Source organism: Gopherus flavomarginatus, chromosome 8 (assembly GCF_025201925.1).
Source record: "Gopherus flavomarginatus isolate rGopFla2 chromosome 8, rGopFla2.mat.asm, whole genome shotgun sequence".
Lineage (NCBI taxonomy): Eukaryota > Metazoa > Chordata > Testudines > Testudinidae > Gopherus > Gopherus flavomarginatus.
Genome location: NC_066624.1, coordinates 115,161,439 through 115,174,063, shown reverse-complemented (window position 1 = coordinate 115,174,063; position 12,625 = coordinate 115,161,439). Strand labels below are relative to the sequence as shown.

General features: G+C 38.1%; 1 protein-coding gene across 29 annotated transcripts in view; it reads right to left on the bottom strand.

Annotated features, from left to right (window-relative positions):
* The window catches only part of DLG1 (discs large MAGUK scaffold protein 1), a 443,566-nt gene that overhangs the window by 65,373 nt on the left and 365,568 nt on the right, over window positions 1-12,625 (bottom strand). For all 29 annotated transcript variants that reach the window (XM_050963879.1, XM_050963878.1, XM_050963880.1 and 26 more), the window contains one exon: window positions 5,450-5,626. In XM_050963879.1, coding sequence (XP_050819836.1) covers window positions 5,450-5,626 — 177 coding nt within the window. The remainder of the gene's footprint in view (window positions 1-5,449; window positions 5,627-12,625) is intronic.

Below are 12,625 nucleotides of genomic sequence, written 5' to 3'. Positions count from 1 at the left end.
ACAGTATATCACGTGTAGCAAAAAGAAAAAAAAAATCTCCATCGTCCAGAAACAACCATAGATAAGTTTTTTATAAGAACCAGCAGATTACAAAAAGAGATAATTGATGAAAAAATTGCCCGGTTTGTTTATGCAACAAACTCTCTTTTCCGTATGATCGAGAACCCCCACTTCACTAACATGGTTCAGTCATGAAGACCATGATGCAATCCACCCAGGATATAGTACAGATGTCGCAGGCAAATTGCTGGATAAAGTGTATGAAAGAAATTGAGCAGTGTGCAAAAGGTCTAGAGGATGAAATTGTGAAACTGAATCTTGACGGGTGGAGCAATGTCCACAATGATCCTGTTGTATGTGCTTGTGTGACAACAGAAGACGGGAATGTCTTCCTTACAGAAACAATTGATACATCAGGAAATGCACACACAGCAGAATACTGACAAGAAGTTGCAGTAAAAGCTACAAAAAATTGTGAAAAAAAATTCAAATGTCTAGTATGCAGCTTGGTCACAGACAATGCTGCAAATGTATCCAAGATATTATTTAGAATAGAGTCCCAAGCTAATAACATATGGTTGCAGTGCTCATTTGATTCACCTTCTAGCCAAAGACTTCAGTGTTCCAGAAATAAAGGCTAATGATGTTGAAATTGGAAAATACTTCCGTAACAATCACTTTGCAGTAGCTGCTCTGAAAAAGTGGGAGGAACCAAGCTAACTCTCTCACAAGATGTGCGATGGAACTCAGTAGTAGACTGTTTTGAGCACTATATCAAGAACTGGCCTAACAGATGACAGTTTGTGAACAAAATCCTGAAAAATTACATGGCACTGTCACAGCCAAAGCTCTCAACATTGGGCTTAAGAGAAATGTTGAACATATGCCGAGTACCCTGAAGCCTATTCCTGTAGCCTTGAACAAAATGCAGGGAAATAACTGTTTTATTGCTGATGCTGTTGAAATTTGGAAGGAACTGAGTGAGATCTTAAAAAGAGAAATATGCAATGACAGGGCTAAATTACAAGTATTAAAAAAACCGAATGGGACAAGCACTATTTCCAGCTCATTTTCTTGCAAATATTCTCAATACTCGGTAACAGGGTCAAACCTTAACTGCTGAAGAGGAGGAGTTGGCTATGACATGGATATCCAACTATCATCCCTCCATAAAGCCAACTATAATAAACTTCAGAGCTATGGGTGAACCATTCAAGAAATATAAGTTTGCTGATGATGTTTTAAAGGAAGTCACACCAGCGAACTGGTGGAAGTCACTTAAGCATTTGGATTCTGAGACTGTTTAAGTCAGATGTCGGCAATCTTTCAGAAGTAGTGTGCTGAATCTTCATCTATTCACACTAATTTAAGGTTTCGCGTGCCAGTAATACATTTTAATGTTTTTAGAAGGTCTCATTATATAAGTCTATAATATATAATTAAACTATTATTGTATGTAAAGTAAATAAGGTTTTTTAAATGTTTAAGAAGCTTCATTTAAAATTAAATTAAAATGGAGAGCCCCCCAGACTAGTGGCCAGGACTTGGGCAGTGAGAGTGCCCCTGAAAATCTGCTCGCATGCTGCCTTCGGCACACGTGCCATGGGTTGCCTACCCTTGGTTTAAGTGATAATCTCACTTTTAACAGCAGTAACAGGAAAATGAAGGTGAAGATGACCGAGTTAGCTGCAGAAGCCAATATTTTAAGTTTCTCATGTTGACCTGGCTGACAGTCGTTTTAATTTTTGTTTTTAAATATTTCATTTAAATATTTTAGTTTAAAAACAATTTGAAACAAAAACAAACTTGATTTTAAAAAACTTAAATGATTAACTAAATTCAAAAATTCATAGGCTTGTTTTGTTAAAATATTCTCTGTTTGCTGTTGAAGAAAAAAAAATCCAGAATACATAACATCGTTTTAGTTAAATAAAACAATTTAAATGTCTAGTGATGTTCTCCTCTTAATATGGCCTGGCAAGAAAATCCTCCTAATATTAATGATGAACCTGTTGAATTGCAGATAGTTCACCCAATTACTTCATAAATATCTGCTTCAATTACCTTTGGTAAAAGAAATAACCAAACAATCATTCATTTTGTGATATAGCTGTAAAACTTATCTGAAAAGTTTTCAAAACAAATCACTTTAAAAATGTATAGTGTGTACCTTCTAAAAATGAAACCTACATCTATCTCCGAGTTGTGAAGAATATGTATTAAGGTTATAACAACCAACAAGAATCATGTGCCAGCAATGCCCCTCTGCCATGTACGTTGGCCAAATTGCACAGTCTCTATGTAAACGACTAAATGGACGCAAACCGGACATTAAGAATGATAACATACAAAAGCCAGCTGGAGAACACTTCAATCTCCCAGGACATTCTATAACTGATTTAAAAGTAGTCATACTTGAACAAAAAAACTTGAAAAACACACTTCAAAGCAGGGCTAGCTCCAGGCACCAACTTATCAAGCAGGTGCTAGGGGCGGACACTCCAGAGAGGGGCGGCAGGTCCAGGTATTCGGCGGCAATTCAGCGGAGGGTCCCTCACTCCTTGTCGGAGCGAAGGACCCCCCGCTGAATTGCCACAGTTTGCAATCACAGCCTTTTTTTTTTTTTTTGGTGCGTGCGCTGCTTGGGAGCAAAAAGCCCCTGCTTCAAAGAGAAACTGCAGAACTAAAATTCATTTGCAAATGTAATACCATTAATTTGGGCTTGAATAGGGACTGGGAGTAGCTAGCTCACTACAAAAGCAACTTTCCCTTTCCTGGTATTTACACCTCTTCATCAATTATTGGGAGTAGACTACACTCACCCTGACTGAATTGGTCCTGACAACACTGGTTCTCCACTTGTAAGGTAACTCCCTTCTCTTCATGTGTCAATATAAAAATGCCTGCATCTGTAATTTTCACTCCATACATCTGAAGAAGTAGGTTTTTTTACTGACGAAAGCTTATGCCCAAATAAATCGGTTAGTCTTTAAGGTGCTGCTGGATTCCTTGTTTTTTTTAATCAGCAAGAACGTGCTTTTATGTAGAAATCCATGATTAAATCGAGTCTTCCTAACTAGTGATTTAAAGCACAATTTAAATCAATTTGATTTAAATCAAATCCACCCCGCCTGTAGCTGTTTAATGATTAGCCAAGGGGACAGTGATGCTGGGATGGAGCAAGAAGAGGCCTGCTTCTGCCTCATACTGCCTTCTACAGGCCTCCTAGGCAGCCTGCTGGCCAATCCCACTCTTTGCCATTGCTTGTCTTCCAACAAGGAAAAGTTGCCAGTGGCTGACAGGTACAGTGATTTCAAATGGGATGTAGCTTATCCTTCCTGCCCCACAATTTGAGCTGGCCTCTTTTTAATTTCTTTCAGTAAGACCATGTAAGATCACACTTCCATAACCGACTGATACATTTGTTATAAAACTCCAACCTACTAAGAAGCTGTGAAACAGAATAAAGCCTCAGTCTTACAATGGGACCAACATGAATTCACCAGCAGGACTAGGTCCCAAATTTCTAATACAGTTAAAATGACAATTCATACATAAAAGTTATATATTTTAATAGGCAGATACCATCATCAAAAATGATAAATGGCTGGACTGTGAAACACCTACACAGCAATATAGGTTTTGCCATACTGGATCAGAACCATGGTTCATTTGTCCATTATCCTGCCTCTAACAGTACCCAGCACCAGAGGGGTGCAAGAAACACCACTTTAGGCAAATGTGAGATAATCTGCAGTCTGCATTAGATCTTCTAATCCCATTAGTTAAATATTGTCTTAAACCCTGAAGGCTGAGATTTACCAACTCTTCCAAAATCTACATTAGCATTGATAACAACAAATTGGATATTCTTTTTAGACATACAAATGTATTTTTCACCTGTATTTTGGCATGGCAGGCCAGTATTTACAGATGATGATAATTCTTTAATTACAAATGTATGCTACAGGATGTTTTCTTACAGAGTGAATTAAATAAACCAGTTGTTTTAAAACAGAAAACTTGAAAAACAAAGTCACCTGCACTTGAGTCATCAGCAAGCTCTGATCTGTGGACCCTGACATGCCCAGTTCAGGTCTCTAGCACTTGAGCTACAAGAGTAATTGCTAGTCTGTATTTAGTTCAGCCATCAGAGGAGGGAAGGCGTGATACACAGCTTCCAGCTGGGTGACACAACTGCTTGGGAGACAGCATAGCATACTATAGAGCATGTATCTTGGTTTCTAGCCTTGGCTCAGGGAGAAGATAGTGGGTTAGTGGTCAGAAATCAGATAATCGGAGAAGGAGTTTGGCCTAAGAGAGAAGATTTGAGTCTATCATATTAGATGCCTCTTGTGGAATCTGGGCCGTATGGGTGCCAATGGGAATTTTGCCAATGATTTCAATATGAACAGGATTTTCACCATTGGGTTCTAATCTTGACTGTGTCTACGGCAACTATATGTAACCTCTCTCAATGGGGTGACACAATTGCTTTCTAGGGTTGGGGTTAAGGATCTTGAAAATAATAAGATTGATGAAGTGCATGGGAAAAAAAACACTGTCAGAGATTTTGAACTCATGGGCGCCTGTTTCCGAGCTCAATGAACTTTCCTCCAGACATCTCTTTCCCTCTCAAAGTGGATATGTTACATCATCACTGCTAAATATAGCAGGTGCAGCTTGATTTCTTTTCAGTTACTGAGAAAAAGTTAAAACTCATGTCACAGATAAATACCTTCAATATAAATTATATTGTATTATTCAGCACACAAGGAGCAACATGTTGAGCATTGCATAGATATCAGAGTGATAGATTTCTTGCAAAGGATACCTTCTCCTCCCCATCAAAAACCAAATCCTAAGAAAAACTTTGAAAAAGGGTCAATTTAAAATTACTATTTCTTTCGGTATCATCCCAATTTTCATCAAACCACTATGAAAAATTAAAATAGTACACAAAGTTTATGATGTTTCATTTTTTTTGTCATTCTGAGATTTTCACAAAATAAAGGCTTAAAGCTCTTGTTAAACTGAAAACTTCTGACTTGACTAACTCTGCAGTCATGACCAACAACTCCATAAGAAACAGTATTACTTTTTACTTCTTAATTTGTAGATGTCAAAGCAAATGAAGCATGATTAAACCCACTTTTAACGGCGGCACAAAGAGGTTAAGTGACATTCACAAAGTGAGAGTTGGGAATAGAACCCACGTCTCCTGTCTTCAGCCATGTGCTCTAACCCGGAGGCTGCAAATATCTCTTACTAATATGTAATAATCTAGTGTAGAGCTGACTGGCATACTCTTCTCATAAAAACACTTTGGAGGAGTGTATGAGGGACCATTAAATTGAGATGAGACACTACTTAATTTGTGCATGACTACAAATACAACCACTATTTTAATGGCAAATATCTCAGACTGAACAAATACCATGAAATATACCTCCGTTTGCTTGGAATCACTCCAGTTTCATCACTTTCTCCATCTGGTGTCACCTGCCGTGCCTGCCACCATTCATCATCAGAAGCATTAATGACATGGAGGATGTCGCCAAATTTGAAGTTCAGTCCCTGGCTGGGAAGGCCACTGTCTTTAGTCTTGTCGTAGTCAAAGAGAGCTCTAAATCCAGAAAAAAATCATTAAGTATAGAGGACTGGCAGGCACAAAACAGACATGTCTGAAGAAACCTCATATTTTCCAATAAACAAATCATCCAGAAGAGCCCATTTTAAATTACTTTTTTGGTTTTGAGTATCTTTAAAACACAGGAGTACTGAATTATTGTAAATTTTTACTGAATGCAGAATGTTTGGTTGGCCCTGTACTGAGTCATAGTAGTTGCTCTCAAAGAAGTCACTTAACATAGATATGGATAGAACAGCTTAATCACAAGTCTCATGATGCTTGGTGTTTTATTTAAAGCCACAACCCTGGAGCCAAGTGAGTAAGTGAAAACCTGAGCTTTCGTTAAAAAGAAAAGCTCCTAGAACTTGTGACTGTGAAGGAAAAGGTTGAAAATATGACCTGAGTACAACCTAAAGGCTCAAACACCAAAAATCAGATTAAAAGAACCACAATATTTGTCTTAAATCTCATTATTTTTAAAGCTAATCTCTCAATTTTCTGAAGCCAGACTCATGATTTTTGAATGCATGGGGTTGGCAATTCTGATGCATGGTCTATTTGGAGGAGTCTTATCACCTCTCTGGTGGCACTTCGCATAAATTCATGCATTTTAAGGCTAGAGGGGATTATGATCAACTAGTCTTGAGTTCCTTCAATACACTGGGCAAAATACCTCACTCAGTGATTTTTAAAGTAAGTTCATAATTTTAGTTTGAGCTACAGCATATCTTTTAATAAGATATCTAATCCTGATTTAAAGACGTCAGGTGATGGAGAATCCATAACATCCCTACGTAAGTGTGACCAGAGACCTCCAGGTGACAACAGGCAGAGGCTCAGGGGTCCATAGGGCTTTGCATAGATAACTAGGGTCTGATAGCTTCATGGCAGTTCACAAAAGGGTGGCATATGAGATCTCTACCAAGGGCCAGTAGCCCACTGGTTGTCATAATTATTGCAAGATGTTTCTAAGGGAAATACTTTAAGAGAGATATAGAATGTAAACTATTAGGTTCCAACCCTGTTGAGGTAAAGTTTGTCACCTGAGTCAAGGCAAGCCTCATGGCTAACTCAATCAACATACAGAAAAATGAACACCCATGGAGACAGGCTATGTTTACTAACTGGACTGTTTACAAAGACAAAGGAACCCCAAGATAAGTCTTGGAAGAGGGTTAAGGGACAATAGCCTGTAACTGCATAAAAAAAGTGGACAGGGGGCAAGATTTTATCCTTCACCCAGGAGGCAAGCTAACAGTGTGGCTGTCCCATGAAAAAAAGGGCCACAGATAACCTGTCTATGAAGCGCTGGTGAGAAATACTTCAGTAGACATGAGAGTATTTTGTTAATTAAGTCTAGGCTTTAGAATGCATGTTATGATTTTATTTAATAGATAACCATTTGTTTCCAATACTTCTACCTGCTATTACTTGAATCTCTATGCTTTGTTAAATAAATCTGTATTAAGCAAACCAAAGTGCTCTGTGTTAAGAGGAGCGGTTATCTGAGGTGGAACAGGTCAGCTGGGGTATACTGTTTCTTTGGAGGCAGCGAATCTGTGAGTGTCCAGTGGATCTGGGACTGGGCACTCCAGTTTGATGCTCAGATAGCTTGGAGGTTAGACTGTGCCTCCTGCTAACTTGTAGGGAGACAACTGGGCCTTTGTAGCCTAGAGGGGACTGCTCATGTTGCCAGTGGCTTGTGGAGATGGAGAGCAGAACCCTAGCAGGCACAGAGAAGGCTTCCTCACACTAAGGGCAGATGCTACTAAGGTGCTTCACAACCCTGGGTACCCCTTGTGAAGCACCCCTGTAAGTTGATGAGAAGGTTCATTATACCTTATTTCTAGTCTGAACTTTTCAGCTTCAGCTTCCAATCACTGGATCACATAATGCCTTTTTCTGTTACATTACAGGGTCATAGTTACCAAACTGCATGTTCAACTGGTTATCTGCTGTGACTCAAGTCCTTTTGAGTCGCTCTTTACAAGGGTACATTCCCATAAGTGTGAACTATATTCCTTGTTCCTGGACTTCCATTTGGCTTTGTTAAAATGCATGTGGTTCAAATATGCCCAACTTACTAACTGATCCAGGTTGGTCTGTATAATGACTTGGCCTCTTCAATATTTACCACTCTACCCATATTTGTATCATCTACAGATTTTACCAGCACTGATTTTATATTTTATTCCAGATCACTGATAAGAATATTAAATACCATGGGCCAAGAACAGATACCTCTAGGACCCCACCACCATCACCACCACTGGATGACTACTCTCCATTCATAATTACTTTATGAGATCAATCAGTTAACAAATGTAAAATCTATAATATGCACTACATTGATTTTGTATTATGCTAATTTTATATACTGTGACAGACCCAAACCAGTGGGATACAGGAGTCTTGTAGAGGGCAAATATACTGGTCACTGGGTGAGTAGTTTTCTGTTCCCTGAGTGACCACAGCAGGGGCTGCATTAGAGTAATCTGGAACTTGCTAGAACCAATTAAGGCAGACAGGCTGATTAGAACACCTGCAGCCAATCAAGGCAGGCTAACCAGGGCACCTGGGTTTAAAAAGGAGCTCACTCCAGTCAGGCAGGGGGAGCCAGAGGAGAGGAAGTGCGTGTGAGGAGCTGGGAGCAAGAGGCACAAGGAGCTGAGAGTGAGAGGGTGTGCTGCTGGAGGACTAAGGAGTACAAGCTTTATCAGACACCAGGAGGAAGGTCCTGTGCTGAGGAGAAAGAAGGTGTTTGGAGGAGGCCATGGGGAAGTAGCCCAGGGAGTTGTAGCTGTCATGCAGCTGTTACAGGAGGCACTATAGACAGCTGCAATCCACAGGGCCCTGGGCTGGAACCCAGAGTAGAGGGCGGGCCCGGGTTCCCCCTAAACCTCCCAACTCCTGATCAGACACAGGAGGAGTTGACCCAGACTGTGGGGAAGATCACTTAGGTGAGCAAATCTGCCTATATATCAACTTTATATATAAATAAAAGAATGTTATGGAGGACAAAGCCAAATGCCTTACAGAAGTATAGGTATATTATGTCCACAAAGAGTGTACTTTCCATAAACCCATGTAGATGGGGTACTGGCATACATCAATATGGCATTAATATTACTATCTTTTAATTCTGTACTGACAGCATTCCATACCAGCCTTTCCATGACTTTTCCTAGTACCGAAGGCAGGCTAACCAGACTAAAAGTTTCTTGGATCATCCCAATTTCCCTTTTAAATTGGCACAACACTGGCTTTTATCCAGTTCTCCAGAACTTCATGATTGTTCCAAGATTTGTTTAAAAAAAAAAATCAACCTTAATTGTTCAGAGAGCTCCTCAGCCAATTTTCTTAATAATCATCAGTGTAAGTTATCCAGTCTTGTGGATTTAAAAACGTTTAACTATAACAGTTACTTTATTATTATTTATTGTTTGTATTACCACAGTGCATAAGAGCCCAGTCATGGACCAGGAGCGGTACAAATATAGAATGAAAAAGACAGTCCCCTACCCCAAAGAGTTTACAATCTAAGCTTAATATCATCCTTAATGACTGACAGAATAGAAAGCATTTCCTTATCACTATAATATATGAACACATCCTCCTCCTTCTGAGCTCAAAACAGAAATACTTGTTCAATAATTCCGCATTTTTAACATCACGATTGAGTCTAGTATCAGACCTATACCACTCCTAGGATTTTGTTTGTTCCCAATCTATTTAAATAATTCCTTCTTGATGTTGTTAATCCTACTGACCACTGATTTTTTCACCGATATCTTTAGCTTCCCTTATTAACTGTAAGCATTTTTAACTGCTGATTTGTACTCACTGCTATCAGCATCCTTATTTTCCCATTTGTTATATATATAATTTTTTATAATTAATTGTCGCTGCCCTGATTTATTTTTTAACCAAAGACTTAAGAACTATGGGGTTTTTGGATATTTAATTAAACATTTTTAATTTCCAATTACCATTCACATTTTTATGTTTAAATATTTCCTCCTTTTGAATTTTGCTCAAAATTGATTTCACCTGTGGAAATTTGGCTTTAAGCACCAAATGTAGATGTTACTGGTCAGGACTATATTCTGTTTGCTCATAGAAAATGAAATTAGATTGTGATCACTTGCACCTAGGAAGTATAAATTTTTCATTTAGAGATCAATTTATCTGTATCCAACAGAATAACCATGTTGACTCTACACATAATTCTTTATTGGGAAAGATATATAACTCAGTACTATCAGCTATAAAGAAAAATGTGCACATATTGTTATGGTTTATATATTTGTAAATATTTACTGTGCTGATATATTTCATGTCCATGTTTCTAACATTTAATATTAAACTGAGGCTTTAAGCTTTAAGTGGAGTTTTCAGCCTTATTGTTTTGTTGAAATGCAGTCAGCTTTAAAACAAGATCTTTCACTTTAATTCCACTGTGTACCTTTGGATATATAACTCAAGACATCTCAAATTAAAGCAAATTCTTTTGCCAAAAGATGCTATATATATTTGCAACAACTGAACAAGCCAGATACTTAATTCTGAAATAGCTCAGCGATTGTACAAATAACTTTTGAAAATTATAAATTATGGAATTATAAACCTACACATTCATTCCTCGAACTCTACTTTGCATAACTTTGTTGTTGTTGAAGAACACTGCACACATGTTCTTTTACTGTTTCACTGTCTTAAAATTAAATTGCCTCTATTCCATTATATATTTCCTAAAATGAACGATTTATTTTACATGTATTTTGATGTGATTATTTCAATGCATGATGAAAAACTACTCAGCGTGTAAGAGTTCCTGTGAGTGTTAGCCATAATTTCTACCAGCATCTCTTTTAACTTCTAAGCTTTAGCTTTATTATACAATTATGCTCTCTAGCAGCCCTGAGCTGGTAACAGGATTAAAGAGGAGTAAAATGCCAAGAGACAGTAAACAATCAGTGACAGATAATGTCAGCCAACCAGTAAATAAGAACAAAGAGAAAGCTTCTTTCTACCTATTCTTGGCATCTGAGAACATACCATCAACTTTCCCCAAAATCCCTATAAAAGAACAGGCTTTTCCTTCTATTTCAGCTTACATTATTAAAGAACATGAGACAGCATCAGAAATGGCAACTGACGCTCTTCCAACTCTAAGTTCATAGAAACTTTAGATTGCCATGCTTTGAACAACATAATTTATCCAAGTTTTTAATAAAGTTTTCAATGGGAAAGTGTATAATGGAAAGCTGCAAGTGGATGGTGCCGATTTTCTTAAATACCCATTTAATCTATCTAGTTCCATTCCTTTTCAGTATTGCAGGTTACTTCTCCTTAAGAATTGCTGCTCTTAGGCTATTTTTGCTGAAGAACAATCAGTGGGAGCCTATTTTCTGAGTCCTGCATTAGCCAGGAGAAAGTGACTATATACCTTCTCTCATTAAATAAGAATCCAGCTTATACTTAGGGACTACGTGGGTAGACCCAGCTATGAAGGGGCATGCAACTATACCTAGGAAGGAATTGTAGGGTCCTTCCATGCATACCTCCTCACCCATTAGTGCCAGGATCCCTTCCCTTCCCCAACAGATTTAGCTAGTATTTCTCATTAGTATTTCAAAGTTGCAAACTTTCCTACCACTCTGAGATGTAACCATTGTCTAGTCTCATTCAAGTATGCTGCAGACCAGTGGTTTTCAACCTTTTTCCATTTGTAACCCCCTAAAAATTGTGGAATGGAGGTGCAGACCCCTTTGGAAATCTTAGACACAGTCTGCGGACCCAGGGGTCTATGAACCACAGGTTGAAAACCACTGGTGTAGACAAACCTGCATTTTTTAATGATGACCAGGCTTTCCTTTTCCCAAGGCTGATGATAGGTAATATAATGCAAGCTAATGTGACTGAATGTGTGCACCTTGGTTCCCATACTAATACCCAAATTTTCATCACAGTCAGTCAATCGGAACTATGAAGCCATCTCTACAGGGTCTACCATTTGAATAAAAATCAGTATGTCTTCAGTCAATGTAAGCATTTTCAGCGTATCCTCAAATCAAGCTTATTTTTAGTATGGTTTTGAAAAAAACATCTTGAACTACATTACCTATAAATACTAATGTCCTAAAAGTAGTGTAAGTCAATTAATGCAAAGAAGATCTTGTCTAAAAGTTAATACCAACTGCTCTTATTCCAAAGTAGCTAGTCACTGCTCTGCTGGCTTATTTATTGTCTTTCTGTGTTAGAAAAACCAACCAATAACCAACACTACCCCCCAAAATTCATAAAACTAATCCTATATTAATTTCTCAAAGCCAAACAAGGTCCTGATCCTGCACTACCTGAAGGGAAAAATAACAGAAAAATAACTTGAAAAATTAATTCTCTGTTGACCAAAAAAACCCTCTGACTTCAATACGAGCAAGGGGAGTCTTTATTTACAACCGACTTATTTAAAAATATCTGTACAGTGGTGAGCATAATGTAGTAAAATCTCATTCTATTGGCAAGATAGCGCTAGAAAGGTAAGTGTCATTTGATTTGCAAAAATCTACAGAATCATAATTTCAATGGTGTCACCCTCTGCAGCAGGGCTGGGGGGGACTCGCTGGTTCCTACTCTGGGCTCCCAGTTCCAGGTCCTCCGGATGGTGAAAATTTTAATATAATGTCGTTGAAAATGGGTTGAGTTGGTTATCTTCGAAAGCCCTTTCTCCCACAAACACAATGGTACCAAACATGACAAACTTAGATTATGTAGACAGATATTTAAGAAAATGTTTAAATATCAACTTTTAAAAATTATAATTTAACATAAGGATGAATTGCTTACATAAAAATATATTGATCTTTGGTAATTTTAGGAAAGTTAGCTTTGAAATGTAGGACTGAAAACATTTGTTCATCAAAGTCATAGTCAGTGTTGTCTCCATCTAGGGCACCAATTGCTAGACACACTGTGACAGCGACCCTTGTC